The sequence below is a fragment of the Lagenorhynchus albirostris genome, chromosome 6, assembly GCF_949774975.1.
Source record: "Lagenorhynchus albirostris chromosome 6, mLagAlb1.1, whole genome shotgun sequence".
In the NCBI taxonomy this organism is placed as follows: Eukaryota; Metazoa; Chordata; class Mammalia; order Artiodactyla; family Delphinidae; genus Lagenorhynchus; species Lagenorhynchus albirostris.
Window position 1 is genome coordinate 13,519,071 of NC_083100.1, and position 20,951 is coordinate 13,540,021.

Consider the following 20,951-nt stretch of genomic DNA (forward strand, 5'->3'; position numbering starts at 1 on the left):
TCTAAGATTTTCCGTGCCCCGAGAAACATCGTTTCCAGACTGGGATACTTGGAAATGCTGCTCTCAACTCCTGGAGGCAGAATTTGAAGTGGAGGGGGTGTAATGGAGTAGCTCTGGGAAGGTGACATTTGGGCTCAGATCTGAAGGAACTGTAGCTACCAGCACTGCAATCTCCAGAAAAGGGTTCCCAGAGGAAACAGCAGGGGCAAAGGCCATGAGGTGGGAACCAGAGTGGTCATTCTGAGGCCGGACCTGAGGGTTGGTGAAACCATGGAACTAGGCAGGGGACCTCGTGGGTCCTGAAAAGGAGCTGGATTTTATTCTCATTGCAACAGAAGACTAGAAATTTGTAACCTGGAGTGTGACATGATCTGGTTTACATCTTTAAGAAATTACCTCCTCTACTCTATGGAGAATGGGATTGTAGCAGTGAGAATTAAAAAAAGAAAGAAAAAAAAGAGAAGCAGGCCATTTCTTTTGGAGTAGTGTTACTGTGAAGAGCAAAGCAATGTTCCTCTAAAACAGCAAATCTTTATTCAAAACAGTGGCTGTTAACTTTCACCAAATCTCTGAACATTCCTTTAGATTCTGGTCACTCCTAAAAGGTAACTTCCTTAAACTTCATGTTGGGAAGGTCTCATCACACCCTAGGCCTTCAAGAATAATTATTACATTCAGTATGTCTGGGCCTTAGTCGTACACCTTTTGTAGCTGCAATTGAAAAGCAAAGCATTTTTTAACATCGAGACTTCTTCTTTCTGAAAATAGTACTGAGAAGTGGTTACAACTTGTAAGCCATGTCCAAGCACTTGGAAGACTGCATATAAAGGGAGAGAGTGTAGAAAGAGGTGTTCAGCTGCCATTTGGCATAAATGCCTTCCTGCTGTCCTTAGGTCTATTGAAATCTTTAATGGCTTTTTCCCCAAACACTGTTCATCTTTTCTTGTATTCATGATGCCATAAAGAAAAATAAATTAATTTAAAAATTCACATGCACTATATTCTTCCTCTGTGAAAACAATAGAGAAGGCACCTCCAGTCAGAACAGGGTCTGGATATCATTGTTGAATTGGAATTCTTGTAGAGCACGAGAAGGAATCTCATGAGAAGAAATGCAAAAGGAACCAAAATATTGCTGAAAATTTCCCTGACTTTAACTAAAGGATGTGGAAGTTGCTACCAAGAAAGGGAAGCATAAGACTGCCGCTAAGTGAGAAACTGTAATGAACTCTATATGATATGTTCAAAATGAAAATCAGAAGTTCTAGAATAATCCTCATGTATCCCCTGAACGAATGAAGACTGTAACATTGAATAGTAAAACTATTTTTAAATGATTTTACAAAGCTAAGCACTTCCCACTAAAGACTACACATATTTAGGTCAGTAGTGGGAACATAATTTACTTGGGCCTTCTGAGACTATTAGAAGTAAATCATTTTCATGCCTCCTGGATTAGAAGAATTCTCCTATGTCTGCTACCAATTTAAGCTGATCATTTCTTTTTATGGATTGCTGAGGCTTTAAAATAAAAACTTGGAATTATGGGGAAGTGAAAAATGATATGTGTTCATCTCCCTCATTTTTAGTGTTTAAATTTAAAATTGTGCTATTATCCACTCTTAAGAACCTCACTTTTTTAGTGTCTGTTCATAGGAAGATATTGGAGAGAGACTTTATTTCAGGCTAGAATGTAAAATGTAAAGACTTCACACATTAGAAATAAAAATTGGCACTGAAATTGGTGTTCCTAGGAAACAAGAATGTCATAAAAAAAAAGTATGATGTCAAAGGAGCCAAGAATATACAATGGGGAAAGGATAGTCTCTTCAATAAACATTGGGAAAGCTGACAGCAACAAGTAAAAGAATGAAACTAGACTACTATCTTACACCATACATGAAATTAACTAAAAATGGATTTACTACTTGAGTATAAGACCAGAAGCCATAAAACTCCTGGGTAAAAACATAGGCAATAAGCTCCTTGACATTGGTTTTGGCAATGATGTTTTTGGATCTGACTCCAAAAGCAAAGGCAACAAAAGCAAAAATAAACAACTGAGACTACATCAAATTAAAAAGCTTCTGCACAACAAAGGAAATCATCAAAAAAATGAAAAGCAACCTACTGAATGGGAGAAATATTTGCAAATCATATACCTGATAAGGGGTTAATATATAAAATATACAAAGAACTCATACAACTCAGTGGCAAAAAAAAAAAAGCCAACAATGATCTTACTAAAAAATAGGAAGAGGATCTGAATAGACATTTTCCCAGAGAAGACATACAGATGGCCAACTGCTACATGAAAAGATGCTCAACGTCACTAATCACCAGGGAAATGCAAATCAAAACCACAATGAATTATCTCCTGACACCTGTTAGAATGGCTATTATCAAAACAACCAGAGATAACAAGTGTTGGTAAGGATGTGGAGAAAATGGAACCCTTGTGCACTCTTGGTAGGAACGTAAACTGGTGTAGCCACTACGAAAAACAGTACGGAGATTCCTCAAAAAATTAAAAATGGAGCTACCATATGATTCAGCAATTCCACTTCTGGGTATTTATTTGAAGAAAACAAAAACACTAATTCGAAAAGATATACACACCCCCATGTTCATTACAGCATTATTTACACTAGCCAAGATACAGAAACAACTTAAGTGTCCACTGATGGATGAAAATGTGGCATATATACACAATGGAATACTATTCGGTGATAAAAAAGAATGAAATCTTGCCACTTTTGATGACATGCGTGGACCTGAAGGGCACTGTGCTGAGTGAAATAAGTCAGAGAAAGACAAAAGCCATATGATCTCACTCATATGTGGAATTTAAAAACAGAACCAGAAAAAAAAATAGCAAGCTCACAGATACAGAGAACAGACTGATTAGTTGTCAGAGGTGAGGTGAAGGGGATCAAAAAGGTACAAACGTCCAGTTATAAAATAAAGAAGTCAATGGTAATGGAACGTACAGCTTGGTGACTAGCGTTAACAATACTGTATCGAAAATTTGAAAGTTGCCAAGAGAGTAGATCTTAAAAGTCCTCATCACACACAAAAAAATTCTTCGTAGCTATGCATGGTAACGATGTCAACTAGACTTATTGTGGTGATTATTTCATAGTATATACAAATACAGAATCATTATTTTGTACACCTAAAACTAGCATAATGTCATCTGTCAATTATACCTCAATTTAAAAAATGTGAAACAAGCAAAAAAATATGATGCCACAGGTTTCATTAACCTGCAGGCTAAAATACAGAGATAAATGACATACTTAAAAAAGTTTTACCACAGCTGGGTGGATATAAAGAAAATTTCATAGAGTATATTTTGTGATGGATAGAAGATCAATTAAAATGGAACCTATAGGGCTTCCCTGGTGGTGCAGTGATGGAGAGTCCGCCTGCCGATGCAGGGGCGCGGGTTCGTGCCCCGGTCCGGGAAGACCCCACGTGCCGCAGAGTGGCTGGGCCAGTGAGCCATGGCCGCTGAGACTGCACGTCCGGAGCCTGTGCTCCGCAGCGGTGAGAGGCCCGCATACCGCAAAGAAAAAAAAAAAGAAAAAAAAATGGAACCTGTATAGTTGGGCTGACTTGGAACCAATTTTTTTTTAAATAAAAGAAGACTTCTTGAGTGTCGACAGTGAGCCAGAATGTGCTGGGTGCCATATGTACATTATCTCATTTAACACGCATGACCCCACGGAGTAGGAACTGTTTTCCCTGTTGTATAAAGGAATGCAGAGCATCGAGAGGGTTAGTAACTTGCCCCCAACCTCACTCCAGTCAGGCATCTCCACACTCCTTATATGAGGTATAGGAGGTAATTTGGGTATAGAAATGAGAAATAAGACTGACCAGAAATGACAACTAACGTTGGGTCCAATCACCGGAAGGTGAGGCCCCTGCTGAGCCCTCTGTCTCTGGAGCCCAAAGGCCCTTAGAGACCCACAGCGGTCTTGGGGGAAGAATTTTACCTTCAACAGCCAGAGGTGCTTATCTTTTAGTGACATCCAGAAGAGAGAAAGGTCATGCTTAATGGCCCTGCAGATATGAGACTGAGTAGTGATGATGGTTACTTAAGGACAAGGAGGCCGTGCCCTGTGGGTCAGTGGGAAGAGGGACGGGAAAGAAGAGCTCTCAGTAGCACCCATGTCTAAACCCTCCGCCAAGTGTGCTGCAGGGCATTTTCTTACAAGGCTGACCTCCCCTCCTGTCTCTCTCCCTCCCTCACTGTGCTCCAGCCCCACCAGCGGTCCACTCTTGGATGCTGCAAGCCTGATCCTTCCTCAAAACCTTTGCTCGCCATTCCCTGTGCCAGAAAGATCTTCCCCCAGATCATCACATGGCTGGCTTCTTCTCATTTTCAACCAAAATGGCCATCTGTGACCACCCCTTCTACACCTGGCTTCTGCCACCCCTACCTGGATCACTCTTTTCTCCTCTTTAATTTTCTTCCCAACCATTTTCATCCAGGGAAATTACCTTGTTTATTTATGCTTAATTACCGACTCTCTCCTCCCTTAGAAGGCGAGCTTACTCAGCTTGGGGATTTATCTTCCGATACGTGGTTGTCATTATTGCAGGTCTTCTATGTGACAGGTACTATCTGGAAACTGGATCATTTGGTGACGAGGAGGAATAGCCTCCAAGAATTAACACAGCTCTCAACTCACAGTGAATTTGATCAAGCAAACAGATTTAAGAAAAGCCAGCAATGAAAAAGCATGCACATTCACCCATCCCACACCCCTAGATATGACCTATATTGACACTCCCTGGTCTGCACATTTTTTTTAATGAACAATAAGGTCTGCATGAATATGACTAAGGATTAATGTAGTTGGTTGAGTTTTGCTAGCGACCTCATTGGTTTTATCTGTCATATCTTATGATTTATTTTTGAGTCATAATACTTAAGTGAACTGGAAAGGAAAACTTAAAGTTTGGTTTTATGCAAGAGTGTGGAGACCTCACAAATTGTAATATCGTAACATTTGGGAAATTAAAAAAAATTTTTTTAGTATTTGTATGAAGCCGCCTTCTCTCTTTTCAAAATCATCTGTCCTTCAAACATACCAGGGGAAAGTTCTTGAGAAATTCATACTCTCTATTTTCTTTGAGAATAGATATATATATTTTTGCACAATTTCTTAAAATTTTGCTTAGTATTAAAAAAAATTCAGGAAACGTCATTTTTCTTCAACACCTTTAAAAAAATCCCCCCCGTATTTTACTATGCAAATTTTCAAACATACAAAAAATGTTGGAAAACTTATACAATGAACACCCATATTCTCACCATCTAGAATGTATCTTTTACATTTTGCTGGATGTATTTAATGACATTTTGCATCCATCCACCCATCCCTCTTGCCATCCACCAGTCCATCTTATATTTTGATCATTTCAAAGTGAGTTTAAAGTACCAACACACTGTCTGCTGCCTTTCTGAACACTTTAGAATGCATACCATTAACTAGAAACATATATGTTTACAGTTTACTTTTTTTTTCTTTTGAGGGAAACTTTAGGAGGTGAGACACAAGTTGTAAGTGAACCACTGGATGACTTTGACTATGAATACACCTGTGCACCTGAAACCCCTACTGACATAAGGGACGTTATCATCACCTTCAAAGAGTTCATAGCTACCCCTTCCTTGTCAGTCCTCACCCCTACTTCCCTCTCTCCCCAGAGACAACCACTGTTCTGATTTTCTTCACCACAGATTGCTATTACGTATTCTAGAACTTTATATTCTAGAACTTTATTTTTTTGGAATCATGCTATAGGTATTCCTGTGTTTCTGACTTCTTTGACTCAGCATGATGTTCTGAGTGATATCCATGTTGTTGCACGTGTCAGTAGCTCCTTTCCCCTTCTGAGTAACATTCCTTTTGTGTGTGGATCTACCATAGTTTGTTGAGCCGTTCTCCTGTCAATACAGCATTTTCAGCTGAGCTGTGCATAAGTCACTTTAAAATCATGGACTTTTGTGAAACTTTGGCTATCATTTATAGGCTATCTCGGTTGTTATTTTCAATTCTCTGATGGGAGATTTGTGGAAAAACCCTCACAAGTATTTAACCTTATACACTGAGATTCATGAAAACCCTATTTTGTTTCCTTAATTGTTCGTTATTTCATTGCTAGTTTGAAAGGCTGTTCCTTCTCTCCTTTCTTTACACTTTTATAACTATCTTTGCAGAAATGAGAGTTGGACTGTGGATCATGGCCTCTATTGCAAGCCACAATTATCAAGAACAAATGCCTATAAAATTATTCTTTGGTAAGAAAGAAAAGAAAGGATGAACCATGCTGGCAAAAGAGGACAGAGTAAAGAATTCAGAAATGAATAGAACTGCCTCAAGGTCAAAGGGAGATGGGCAGGAAAGGACTAGCATATAATTTAGGTCCACCCCGGAGCCAAACATTGACCTTCCAGTTCAAGTTTGTCTTTGCTGCCTCATCCTCAGTTTTCCCTACTCATCCCTTTATCTTTCACTTGGGGTGTTTCCTTAATAGTGCCTTTACTGCCCTGCCATCATTTTAAGAATCCTGGAACACTCATGTCTCCTCCTCTGCAGACAAATTACTTTGAATAATTGCTCTGAAATAAGCCCTTTGAACCTGCGTCTGAATCTCAGGCAGTGTGTCACCTCTGGAAGGAGCAAGGGTTGAGGAAAGGGTTGTGTTTACGTGCTTTATTTTGCCCATCAAATGAAAAGGCAAAAGGAACTGCTTCTGGTTCAAGGAGTGTCAAGATGTTGTTAAGGAGAAGAGGAGTATTTTTGGTGGGATGGGGAGAATTTCCCAGTGGTCCCAAAATAACAGTGTGGTCTGTTACCTGTTCTGCCTTCATATAAGGTTGACCCTAACCAAAAGAGGCAGAACAAGTTAACATCAGTGGCAGTTGGCCCAAACTTGAGTATCTCTAAGGTTCTGCAAGAAGGTGAAAGAACTACAGGTACACCAGGATCCTTTGCAAGAGAAAAATGGCTGCAGTCATACTTAACATGCTTATTAAAGATGGTTTGGACTAATCTGTCCTTGATACAGGAAGTATCGTTTCAGAGATAAGGCTTCTGACCCCATCTCTTTCACTATGTGTTTATGTGAGTAACTGTTATGGACTTCGTTTTCTTCTCAGCAAAATAACAAGATTAGACTAGATGTGGATTCCTAGTATTTGTGTCCAAAAGTCTGATTATACACACATACGTTTGAATAAAAAGCAATATGCTACTTAGTACATATTTAGACTTCAGTGCAAAATCTCTGTTATCTTGGTATATATTTTTGAGCTTTCAAATAAATCATGGATGAGGAAGGTTGTATTATATATTAATATGTTTTTGAAATTTGGACTAACACATACCCATGCAAGTAAATTCATACACATTAATTAACAAGTATTTATTGATCACTTACCCTTACCATGTTTCTGAACCTGTTGTGATGATAACCTCGAAATACACATTTCCTACCACTCTTCTTTCAAGCCTCTGGCTTTGAAATAAAACTGTTACCATCTGCAACTACTTATCTATGGGTCTTGGGATGTCCTGTCAAGACTGTGGAACCGAAACAAAGTAGAGTAATAAATTGGAATTAGGACTGAAGTGAGACTCTAGATATCATTTATAACACTCAATATCAAGTACTGTGTACCCCAGAATAGCTTTATTTTTATTAGTTATGAATTTTAGTAGCAAGGGACTTTCATTAATTTGAATTTATAGGATAAATTCACAATAATAAGATACTTTTTAAAAACCTATTTAACATGTTGGAGGTGCCTCTTAGGATTTTGATCACCAAAAATGTGTCCTACTGCTAAAAAGAACATCGCCAAGAAGCCTTCCAAAAACAAAAGTTTAAGTTATACCTTTTCATATTATCTCACTTCTGTGATATCCTTGTTCACCTTGCCTCTCAATAATTCAGTCAGCAAACGCATATTGATCATGTCTACAACAGGAAAGAAAAAAGCCGAGTGAGATGTAGATGAGACTTTATTAGAGTCACTGGCTTTAAGAAATGTATAATCTGCTGGAGGGCTAAGACAGGAGTCCAAATAACAGAACCAGGCAAGCATCATAAGAGACGTATGCTCAACATCTACAGGAAGACAGTCCTAATTCTGTAGATTCAGGACACCTTCATGGAAATGACTTTGGGAGCACAAACTCTTGCCAATATCGTTCAACCTTAAAAAGGAACGAAATCCTGATACACTCCCCAACATGAATGAACCTTGAAGACATTATGCTAAGTGAAATAAGCCAGCCACAAAAAAGACAAATATTGCATGACTCCACTCATACGAAGTACCAAGAATAGTTCATTTCATAGAGATAGAAAGTAGAATGATAACCCGGGGCTGGGGAAAGGGAAAAATGGGGAATTATTGTTTAATGGGTACAGAGTCAGTTTGGGAATAAAAATGGTCTGGAGATGGACAGTGGGGATGGTTGTACAGTGTGAATCTACTTAATGCTACTGAACTGTGCACTTAAAAACAGTTAAAATAGTAATTCTTCTGTTATGTATATTTTACCACAATAGAAAAAACATTGATCAGGTACGGAGGATGTGGTTTTGATCTCAGGCTTTTCTACAGTTTGATAGCGAGGACGGTGTTCTTTTTGTGCTCTTTCTCTGCTGTGAACTGGGAATGGGCATTTCTGTGTCTTTCAGAAGGAGGGTACAGAATATTTTGAATCCGTTTGAGTCCACTGAATCCCTATGTGAATGCACGGCTTGGTGATTTTATGAGTACATATATAATATATATATATGTGTGTGTGTACATATACGTATACACATGTATGTATAGACATATATGAATACATATAAAGAGTCCTTGGTCACTCCCCTTGCTATCTGGAACACCATCAACATAGGAAGCCATTTGTAATGGGAATACTGAATGTGCCCCTGGGCTTTTTTCTCAATAGTCAACTTCTGAGATTGCTTCTACATAATATAAATCATCTTAAAGAAAACCAATCTCCCGTGCCACTCTCCGTGTAGGATTTTCTAGTTAGGTATAAAGGAATGCCTGAATTTTGGATGATACTGTCTGGTTTCCATTCAACCATGTGTTATGAGGTAGAATCAAGCCAAGGGAAGTTTATTTCTGTCTTATTTTACCATTTATAGGGCCAAGTGTACACTCTTACTCCTCTGGGCTCGTCAGTGACGCTCTAAGAGGCTTTACTGTGCTACCATGGAAATCCCCAAAGCTAGCACAATTGCTGCTAAGTACGTTGGTGCAGGCTTCTGGGAGAGGCCAAGGTTAGGGGAGCAGCGCAGCCTGGTGGCCAGAGCCCTGGGTGGTTCTTCAAATGACTGTCCTGTAGCCTTGGATATGTCACATAAAAGCAAAAGGGGAAAAAAAAAAGATAATGAAAATATCAGTACTTTATATTCCACTTCAAAATGTGGAGGAAGGAAAATATAAATCACCAAGCCCTTAAAATTGTCCCACTTACCTTCGTGTAATTAAAAAGGACATGTGTAAATCTGTATAAATAGTAACTCTGTGGTTTAAAATGGAGATTTAATTTCTGGAGATAAATAATGGTGTAAGGGGAAAGTTAATACTTCCAAAGGAAATGGGCCCCTCACGAGATTATATTATTTTATAAAAACGTGTAAGAAAGCCACCACCATAGCTGTTACCCAGCTGAAAGCAATGTCTCACATGACACATCAGAATCTTTTTTTTTTTTTAATATCAGAGCAGAATACAAACCAGAGAAACTTCCTTCACATTCCTTTGAGGTTGACCATGAAGATGCTGATAAGGATGAAGTAAGTAAATGGTTGAAAGTGAAATGTTTAAAACATGAGGATAATTAAATCCTGTCTTTCACTAACGTGTTTCAAATTCAGACCAGTTTCTCCTAAAGCTGCAGTAGCTGTTGGTGTGAAGGCTTTTAGATAAAATGAATCACGTGTGTTTTGAAATTGAACATGATTTCTTAAGATGAGTCAAAGAGAGAAAAAGGAGTCTCGTTTTTAAGCGCAGTGTCTAAGATCTGGGATTCACAGAAGATGGCTGTGATGCTAATGATGTCTTCTGTACAGGATACCACTTCTCACTCATCCTCCAAGGGCGGAGGGGGAATGGGAGGAACTGGAGTTTTCAAGTCTGGCTGGCTCTACAAGGGGAATTTTAACAGCACCGTGAATAATACCGTTACCGTTCGGGTAAGGAGACATCAAGACTCATCTTTGTTTCTGCCACCTTTCTTCACACCCTCCTCCACTTCGGTCACAGAACAGAGGAGAGCCATTTGCATTGAGTTTTATTCATGTCATATTTTATTTATGAGAAAGGAGGATGTTCTTCTCTAGAACAGTGCCCTAGAAACATAGCACTCTTGAAGGAATTAGAAGTAGTCTAATTTCTGTGAATTTGAACTACCTCCTTACATTTTTTTCCCTTTATTTAGTCATTCAAAAAGCGCTTCTTCCAGCTGACTCAGTTGCCAGATAATTCCTACATCATGAATTTTTACAAAGATGAAAAAATATCCAAAGAACCCAAAGGTTGCATCTTTTTGGATTCCTGTACAGGTGTGGTACAGGTGAGTAGAAATCTCTTTTCCCCCGAGTTTTTTTAATCGAAAAGTGTGTTCATCCAATCATTATTCATTCATTCCAAAAATATGTATGGAGTATCTGATATGAGCCGAGAACTGTTTCAAACTCTAAGGATTCAGTGGAGAGCAAGGCAGCCTAGATACCTGCTTTCACAAAACTCATTTCAATAAAGTAAGGAAAACAGAAAATACGTAAAGAAAGAAATAAACAGAATGGAATGATTGGTAAAATCTGGAATAAAGAAAATAAACAGGGTTACAGAAGGTAGAGAGACGATGGTGAGGTGGCAAAGGAATTTTTATGCTGCAGAAGTGAGAAAAACATTTATGAAGAGAAAATATTTGATCTAGAGATTAAAGAATAAGCAGGGGCAGCAAATGCAAAGGTCCTGAGGCAAGAGCAAGTCTGCTATACTCAAGGCAAAGAGGAAAATTACCACCTGCATGGCTGCAGTGTGGAGATCCACCAAGCTAAAGAATTCAGTAAGATTATATGTAAATCACATCGTTCAAAGAAGGCTCTTCATGAATGTTATCTTTACTATTAGGTAATAAGTAATAAGATAGTAAATTTACAGTGTGTAAATACATCATCCTTCTTCAAAGAGCAGGTTTCTTCAAAGGCAAGGATTACGTTGATTCTCAAGAGTTAATCTCAGAAACAGACACAGTGCCTGTAACAGACAATACTGTTCTGCAAAGCCGTGGTCCTCAAAGTATTGTCCTTAGTATTAAATTTGACATGGACCACGGTGGCAGAGGGAAGCAAAGTAATTCCATAGGCCTCACTTGGACATCTTATTTTCAAAAATTTTATCCTACTTTGATGAAATAGCTATCCTTATTCTCGCTCATGTAAAAATTGAAGCAATAAGTGTTTTAGCAGTCTTCCCTCAAATTTCACATTAAGACGCTGGCCCATTTAGGTTGAGGGTCATAGGCCACCAGGAACAATTCTTTATCTTATCACCAAACTACAGGCATTCACATAACTTGCTACATGGCTGAGATTACATTTCAGATTAATACCAGGGGCACTCAGTTGTGTGAATGCAAAATAGAGTTCTCTTTAGTCACTCAAGCCTAGTCTATTTCTGGATGGTTTATCCATTAAAATCTGGAATTTCTCCAGAAAGTAATAATGCTGCACTTTAAAAGGAAAGAATTAATTAAGTGTTGCTGAGCCCTCCACTAGAAATGAAAGATAACTGCTTTTTAACACAGATGACAGCTTTCCTTATGGAAAGGGCAATAAGGATCTTAATGGAGGGTGGAGATGGTTTTCTATTGTTGGTCACAAAGGAAACTCTTTGGCTTTAGATATATGAAATAATACTTTAACAATAGGTTAAAGATCAATAACTACATTTTACAGACATTGAGCTGAAAAACTTATTTTCTTTTCTATTTGTACTTCCAAACTTGCTCTAGCAAATGAGTCATCATCTTCTAAGAAGTATCATTGTAGCCCTTGTTAGGTATCAAGTTTGCAGAGATATGAATTATTGTGTAATTTCTTCTTCCAAGAACCATGTAACTCTGTTGAACACACAGTTAGTTAGTGCTCTAATCTGACCTTCCACTACAGGTACCTTTTCTCCATCACATCTTAGACTGTGTTTCAGTCTCTGCTTAGGCAGTACCTTGAAAAGAGAATATCTTCTAAGGAAAACGTAAGCTTGGGGTTTTTACTGGTCGATGTTCGAATCCTAGTTTCACCATTTACTATCTGAGAGCCTTGAGTAAGTTACTCAAGCTCTTTGATTTTTGGTGTCTCATCTGTAAAACCAAAATAAATGTGCTAACATGTGATAAGGATCTGGGAGATAGTGTGTCCTCAGCCATCCTTTCCTAGTCTTTCCATTAATTACAAAGGTCACAACTTTGAGAGATAAACACCCCATCGTGGGAAAGCCCTTCTAGAAAATATTGATTCACCTTCCTGAAAGATCTACCTAAACTTGCTAATTTATCCATTTCTTTCTTCATTCATTCATTCATCCAGCAAACTTATTTAGTGCTTATGACATGCAGGAACTGTGCTTAAGCATTAGGAATTCCCTGCTGAAATCATGACCAGAGAAGGACATAGGCTCATAACTCACCATTACACAGTGTCTCAAGAGCTATAATGGAGGTATAAATGGCACTTTCTATGCAATGTTCTAGGAACATGGAACAGTGATAAACTCTTCTGGGTTGGCTGGAAGGATGCATAGAAAAAATGGGCATATAGGTAGGAATCTCCAAGGTAGATTTTACACCTTCAAGCACAACTCAATAATCCTACTTCACTTTCCAATAGATATTAGCCATTCAAGTACCCGGGAACATGTATTTTATCTCTTAAAGGGTTTGGCTCTGTATCCCTGTATTTGTATTCCTCTTTATCAAGAGCTTGTTACCCTTTATAGAGGGAGGGACCTTTAGCTTCTTGAGATCACTTTGGGAAGGTAGACATCTAGGTCCCTTGTCACCTTATGTCTGCCAGTTCTTATGTATTTGCTTACAGCTCTTTCTAACTTGTAAGTTTTGCATCTGGAAAAAAAGATACTGAATCAGAGAGTGCAAGTTTAGTCATTGCTCCAGCAAGTTCTCAGGCACAAAAGGTGCCTGGAGACGAAACACGTACACACAGAAGCACAAAGCAAATGAATAATAGGATGAGTCAGACCTATTTTGTCAAGAATCGTTGTCAGTTGCCCTTGAATAAAACAGAGAAGAGAAACAAAGAGTTTGCCTCAGGAAGTGCTACCTACCACCCAGCATTCTCAGGGCATTCATGCACATAAGAGTCTTGAGTGAACAAGCCTTTTACTTTGCTTCATTCAGACCCATTCTATATCACTGTGCTTTCCTAAGAATAATCCTTGGAATTCTTAGAAATATATTTCAAGGGCGACTTCAAATAGAGAGAAACTCCTACCCAGAGACTTCAGGTGACGTTTATGATTGGAAATTTCCTGGATCTTGGTAAAATAGAGACCTAACAGTAGTTTTCCACTTTTTTGTAATGTCATCAAACAGTACTAGATCTGTTTCACACCCCTCATTCCCAGTCTGAAGCAGAACTTCCAATTTTTGCTACTTCAGTTTTGATTTGAGACTAAGGCCTATTTGGACCTAAGCTATCCTATCTTGTTCTGTGAGAGTCTTCTCATTCATTCATTCATTCATTGGTCCAACCATCCATCCATCCATCCATTCCAGATCCTGCCACTGCGAAGGGAGCGAATAGCCCAGGAATCCCAGCTACCTAGGGTCCCTACCTCAACAGTGACAATGACTGATATCACTTGATAGATAAAGGCTTAAATGAGGGTGGTGTGGTGCTGAATGCTGTTGATTTCCTCCTAGGTGCTGATCTTCCACCTTGTGGATGTGGGTTCTAAGACAACGGCCTTAGGGGCTTAACCAGAGTCTAGAAAGTCAGATGCCTTCTGCAGCTCAGGCCACTACAGGAAGGAAGTAGGGTCAGCTGTGAGATAACAGGAGCAGCTCAGACTGTGTGTGCCCATATAAAGGCAGTCAAACTGGGAGGGAAAACAATGTGTACCTCCTAAGGAAAATAAATTTAGAAGCCAACTATGACCTATAAACCCCCCATTAGCAAACCTTGGCTGTAAAGAATCTCACCTCCCATGATAACAATAAAAACCAGAATGACACTTGTAATCTTCTTCATCTAATACATTATTTGACAACAGTTGATGGAACATGCATTATTATTGTCCCAATTTGTTAAAAATAAAACTCAGCGAGATAAAGCGGCTTGCCCAAGTCACAGAGCTAATAAATGGAAAAATCACATTTGAGGCAGAAGAATGTCCAAAGTTACAGAAAGATGCCCAAGGAAATGCTTTGGTGATCATACATCCAGTGGGCATGCTTGCATAGATACATACATTCATCCTACATAAGCCGCATAGGCAGAAGAAACACTACAAAGATAGGTGCTGGTGTGGCATTTAAGCAGTGAGTTTTGGATGTAAGATTTATTTCAGCAAATATATATGGAAACTTTTGCTTTATGCAAAGCACTGTGGGAAAGCCAAACATGAATTAGATGTGGTTTGTGTCTTCAAAGAACTTCCGGCCTGTGGGAGAACAGAACAGATATAGCACATGCCTGAGTAATTAAACACGAATGACACATCTCAAACAATAGGTTCTGATAACATATGAAAGAAGGATATTACATTTATCACTGCATGATGCTACCTTATATTACACATATGTAATATATATATTGCTTATTTTTTCCTGACATTACATAACACTAGAATGTAAGTTCAATGAGGGCAAGCAGTTCGCTTGAACATTTTTAATGCTCTGTACTTGGCACATAGAAGGTAGCCAATATATCTTGGTCGAATGAATGAACAAATAAGCATACAGAGAATGGAAAGGACTGCATGGATGGTAGCCATCAATACCAGTAACCTGGATTTGATGTTGTGTGTTTCCTCTTAAAACTCTTCTCTTGTTAAGGCAAAATTCTGTAAAAGATGCTAGCCACATAATAGGTACAGTGGCATATTTTGCTCGAATAACTTCCTTCAATATTCAGTCCTCCATTGGCTTTGGTGATTTTATTGGAGTGTCTATTTCAAAACTTTTCCAGATGAATATTGTGGAAAGAGACCAGTTTGCCACAACTCATTAAGCACACCATGTGGCATTAGGACATATTTCCAGTTTCCTTTTATTTATGAAGTCACGTAGATAGACTGTGGTGACCTTGAATGAACAAAGTAGTTTCATCGGTCGCAAAGGATACTGATTGCAGGGAAATAAAGGAAAATTTGAGGAGTAATAAGAAAACGATTACTTCTTGATTATCATTTTAATGACTTAAAATTGCATTTCAAGATTATAAAAATGACCCATTGGTTTTCTGCTTTGGGTTTTTCTTTTTTGCTGTTTTATACGCCATTATCTTGGAGATTACGGAGAGTGAGATGGAAAACCACTTAGGCATCATAATCTTCCCCAACATAAGCTTCTCTGCACTGCAAGTAGTTCTGTTTCACTCCAAGGAGAAAAAGATAATTTGGCTTTTGAGAAGTTGTGAATAGAATATTTATTTCATTTATAAATATCCCTTTTTGAGAAACAAGGGCTTGGTATACTTTGCTCAAATTTTTTTAAAAATTTAATATATAATACTGTTGAAGTTGGCAATCACATTTAATTCATTTAAAGTACAGAAGGCAATTTAGGAAATCAAGTTTTGTTCTTATTTTGTCATGTTTGTTATTAGTTCCTTGACAGCTGCATTTGAAAGCAGGTTGCAGCTCAATCCACTTTTAATTTGGACCCAGTGTAAGTACTGTACATAGCTTTGCATCTGCCTGTCCCCATTGTTTACAGCATCAAATTAGTCAAGCAGATTCTTTCTTTTATTTTCAAGACAACCCTGAGACTTGTTTGCATTCTGCTATCCTCAGATGCTTTAGATCTGCTCTGAACTCTGGACATTTCTAGTTCTTTCCTGAGTGTCTATTTCTGTTCCTGTTGCTTTTTGAAGGATACAATACTATCATAGCAACGTGTCTTTTTTATACCTGCTCTCGGCCGTCTGTCTTTGCCCTCAGACCCTCTGTGTCAGTGCAGGTCACAGGCGGTTTTATGGACCTCCTTCTTCAGCACCCCAGGAAATGTGTGGGAGGCTGTGTGGAGGGAGTCTGCCCCACTCCTCATGCGGCAAGCATAGCTTTTAAGAATTTGCATTCTTAAAGAAGCTACCTGGAGGTTTGCTTTGCACAGGACCACCCCGCCTCTGTTTACACTGCAGCCAAAATGATCTCAAAATGCAACTGTGGTCTTTTACGAGTCAAGTCATCCTTTCTGTATTCTCACAGAACACAGAGGGTGCTGCAAGAATAGTAGTATTCTCAACACACCATTGTAAAGCAATTCTACTCCAATAAAGATGTTAAAAAAAAAAAGAATAGCAGTATTCTCATGTTGCAGTAACAATCCTGTTCTCAAAAAGAATTTTTATACCTTGATTTCATACGTCTTCTTCAATACATTCATACAAAAGTTAAGTACATTTATCTTCCAGTTTCACATTTGGGTGATTAGTTGGTTAGCACCCATCGGCCCTGTTCCAACACCTTGTCTGTTTTTGCCCAGCACAAAATGTAAACACGAGAGAACCTCTTTAAGAATGAATACTGTCACTGCACTGAGGATAACTAGTGAGCTTCTGCCCTTATCAGGCTCACGGGCTATTTAAAATGGCAGCCTGCAAGTGAGTCATTACAGGGCAAAGAAATAATAAAAATTGACAATAATACGAAAGTATGGACACGAGCAAAGAGCTTGTCCTTGGCAGAGTCTAGAAAGTGCCATGTGAGCTGTGAGATTCCACAGTGAGGATCACGGTTAGCTTTTTAGCTAATTCTTCTTTCTCCTTCAATTCCCAATTTTTACTTTTTCTTGAGTCTTGTATGATGCCCTGCTGTCTACTTTCAGAAACCAGAACATCCCAGGCCGTGGTTACCCATTTGGTGTGTGATTGTGCCAGGCAGGTGGCAAAGAAGGAGAAGGGCATCTGATGAGCATCTTCTTTGTGGCTGGTCATCTCAGGGGATGTTAAAGGATAAAGGGGTTACTTCCTGTCTCCACCACTTGCTGCCCGTGTATCCCAAGCATATTTTCATTTGTCTTCCCAAGCCTCAATGTTACCATCTGTTAAATGGAATGATACAGTTTCTCTCATAGAGTTATTATGAGATTTAAATAAAATGGTGACTGAAATGGTCAGCACAGTGCCAGGTATATAGATGACAAGTGTTTAGTAAGTGTCATGTTTGTAGTAGTAGCCGTACTGTTGTGGAAGCTGAAAGGAGGACGCTATTTGGGGACGTTTTTAAGAGCCTCCCAAAGAAAGAGAACACGACCAGGAGTATATTAAAAATTATTCTTTCTTGGGCTTCCCTGGTGGCACAGTGGTTGAGAGTCCGCCTGCCGATGCAGGGGACACGGATTCGTGCCCCGGTCCGGGAAGATCCCACATGCCGCGGAGCGGCTGGGCCCGTGAGCCATGGCCGCTGAGCCTGCACATCTGGAGCCTGTGCTCCGCAACCGGAGAGGCCACAACAGTGAGAGGCCCGCGTACCACAAAAACAAACAAACAAACAAACAAATTATTCTTTCTTGCCACCAAGGAATAGCAATCCTGTTCTCAGAAAGAATTTATACCTTGATGTTTAGCCGCAACCCCGCACTACAGTGCCGCTCTCATCTTAGGGTTCTATTATTGTTTGTATTTTACTTATCTTAATTGTGTAGGCTTTGCTTTATTACAGTTGTGAGTTCTCTAAAGGCGTTAGAACAGTGTGGGTAAGAGTTGAATACTCGTATCAGAGGTACCTAGGAGTGAATTAAATGTGGAACATCTTCAGAAGTTCTTACAGCCACCGCAGGTTATATAACACTAGTTTATATCATCAGGGGAAGTTTCTACTTTGCATTTATATTTCTCATCTCATGGCTAATATATAAAACTGCTGTAATAATCTGCTTTTGTATTCCCTCTACTTTAAATGTGCTTCTTTGATCTTTAAACAGCTCACTTCTTTTTACAGATTTCACCTTCTGTGAAAGTTCAATCTAGAGTAGCTACTCATCGCATCAGACCATTTTAATTCTCTGCACAACAGAGAATCGTTGTTTTTCATTTGTTTGTTCATTTCTTCAATCATTCATTCATTCCCAACGAGAAGAACCTCTTATGTCCCATTTATAATATATGACTGTTTTGAACACACTGTTGTTGAATCCTTCTGTGTGAGAGCACTGGTACAGGACAGAGTGGTGACCCAGCTCTCATGGAGGCAGATGTAAGGGAGGAATATACTGTTCAAACAAACAAATGAAAGTGAATAAGCATGTAATCCCAAACTGTTGTGAGTGCCCTGGAGGACAAGAACCTTGTCCTAACTGGGGAACTGGGGAAGGTTCACTGAGCAAGGATAAATTCACTTGAGATCTGAAGAGTGAATACAAGTCACGTAAGTACTTGAAGGGCAAACGTCGTGCTGTGTGCGTGAACCCATGCATGGTGATTTGGGATGGGAGGGTTGTTTCAGGCCTTTGTGGCAGCAACAAAGCCTATGGTGGGAGCACATCCAGGGAACTAGAACAAAGCCTCGTGGGTTGGTCACAAAATGCAAAGCAGAGATGTCAAGTTCGAGAAAAGTCTGGAGGTTGGTGGAGAAGCCAGAGACAGAGAAAGGAATTGGGGGTCCCTGGCATATGGATGTCATTTAAAGCCATTGGCCCAGAGGAGAAAGGAAGGAGTCTAAGGCAGAGCTGAGGTCAGCATGACAAGTCAGCAAGATAAGGAAGAGCCAGTAGAGGTGACTGAAAAGTGGTGGCCATTCAGGAGGAAAGGAAACTAGCGTAGAGTGTAGTCATGGAGAAACCCAGAGAGAGATGGGTTTCAAGAAGCCACTGTGTTAATTCTGATGAGAGGTCAAGGAAGATATGAAGAAAGAGATGTCCTTGGGTAGTACAGCAGCATAGAGTTTGTTGGTGATCTTGGCAAGTGCTGCCTCTGGGATACGATGGGGTCAAAAACCCAACTGGAGTGAGTTGTAGACAGAACACAAGGTGAGGAAGTGAAGGTAGCAACTCAAAGCAACTATTTGAAGAAGCTTAGAATATACTCCTCCACCTGCCTGAAGATGAAATTTTTGAGCCAACATGCTCATCCAATCAAGAAAAATGTACAAAAAGGCTTGAAAGAAACCAAACGAGATGATTCTTATCCAGCTCAATTTTTGTCTTGTTTTGGAAGATCTTGAGGTCATCTACTCATGAGGAAAGACCCCGTAAAAAGCGTCTCCCACTCTCTAAGACTTGGTATCTGGTGTTTTTCTTTCTTTTCATGCCACAGAATAACAGACTAAGAAAATATGCCTTCGAATTGAAAATGAATGACCTGACCTATTTTGTGCTGGCGGCTGAAACGGAGTCAGATATGGAGGAGTGGATCCACACCCTCAGCCGCATCCTGCAGATCAGTCCTGAGGGCCCCCCTCAGGGCAGAAGGAGCGCCGAGCTCACGGAGCTGGGGCTGGGTGAGCGCTTGCACACCCGCCTCCCTTCCCTCGCGAAGTGCGCATTTGGTTCATTTCAGCTGCTACTAACCCTGGTAGCCGTCAGGTGTAGCTCTTCCAACCCTGAGCTATGCGCTCCAGGAAATCACCCATAAACCTTTACTTTTACTCAATAGTGAGAGTCGCCACACAGAGGTATGATTTTGAGTTGCCAGGCAATGATTTGAGGCTGACATCCAGCCAATGATGTTAGGAACCATCGGTCAGCGGTATTAAAAATATACCCATGTCTGATGGGGTGTTAGAGGGGAGATTCTGTGTTTTATAGCCTTTCATTAAATTTAATTAATGAACATAATACTCTGTAATGGCAAATATGCATTCTTTCCTTTTAGTTGAAAGGCATCTTTCACGTGTGCTTTTGACCCCACTGAGATCAGCCTAGTTGTGGAAGGTCCATAAATTTTGCATGGTATTCGAGATTTTTATAAGACAGATTTTTTTTTCTGCCCATCCTAATTCTTTTGTATAATTCTAATCCAGGCTAGGCAAAGAGAAGAGAACAAGAGAGAGGAAAGAGAGGATGAAAAGTAGGGGAGAAAACAAGTCTGTTTTCATCGAAGACAAGTTCACCTTCAGAGTCAGTGATCCTAAAGGAAAATTACTTTAAGACATTTTTCATAACACATGATATGTTATTTTAAGTCTTTAAGTTCTGATAGTCTATGTATCATATGAGAGAGTCATGAGATAATAAGGAAGAAAATTATGGTTGACTTTAATACAACTGCTATATATCATAGTAAGTGTTTTACATTCATGATTTGCTTACTAATAATCAACTAGAATATTAATGTTTACAGAGTCTTAGAGAGTTTAACTGAAGCTAGAATGTGGGTTTTACATTGATGGCCTAAGAGTCAGAATTATCCAAAATATATTCATATATAAGAAAACTTTAGTATGCATTAATGAACTGCGACAAAACAACCTCAAGTATAAATGTAGTATTGTAAGCGTCCATAGTTCTTATGGGCAAAGGATGGTGTCATGGAGAGTGTCCCAAAATGAGCACCAGGACATCTGATTTCCAGGCCCAGTTCATCTAACAATACGGAATATTAGAGCCAGGACACAGTGAAGCCACCTCCTCACCAATATCCATCCCCCATCGCTCTGGAGTCTAACCCAGTTGTTATATGTCACAGGCTAGAGAAAGGAATGATTCATGAGAACT

At 39.4% G+C, this 20,951-nt stretch overlaps 1 protein-coding gene across 3 annotated transcripts in view; it reads left to right on the forward strand.

Annotated features, from left to right (window-relative positions):
- Positions 1-20,951, forward strand: part of DOCK10 (dedicator of cytokinesis 10) — a 277,694-nt gene that overhangs the window by 156,202 nt on the left and 100,541 nt on the right. For all 3 annotated transcript variants that reach the window (XM_060151258.1, XM_060151257.1, XM_060151259.1), the window contains exons 5-8: positions 9,774-9,846; positions 10,123-10,245; positions 10,491-10,625; positions 19,552-19,735. In XM_060151258.1, coding sequence (XP_060007241.1) covers positions 9,774-9,846; positions 10,123-10,245; positions 10,491-10,625; positions 19,552-19,735 — 515 coding nt within the window. The remainder of the gene's footprint in view (positions 1-9,773; positions 9,847-10,122; positions 10,246-10,490; positions 10,626-19,551; positions 19,736-20,951) is intronic.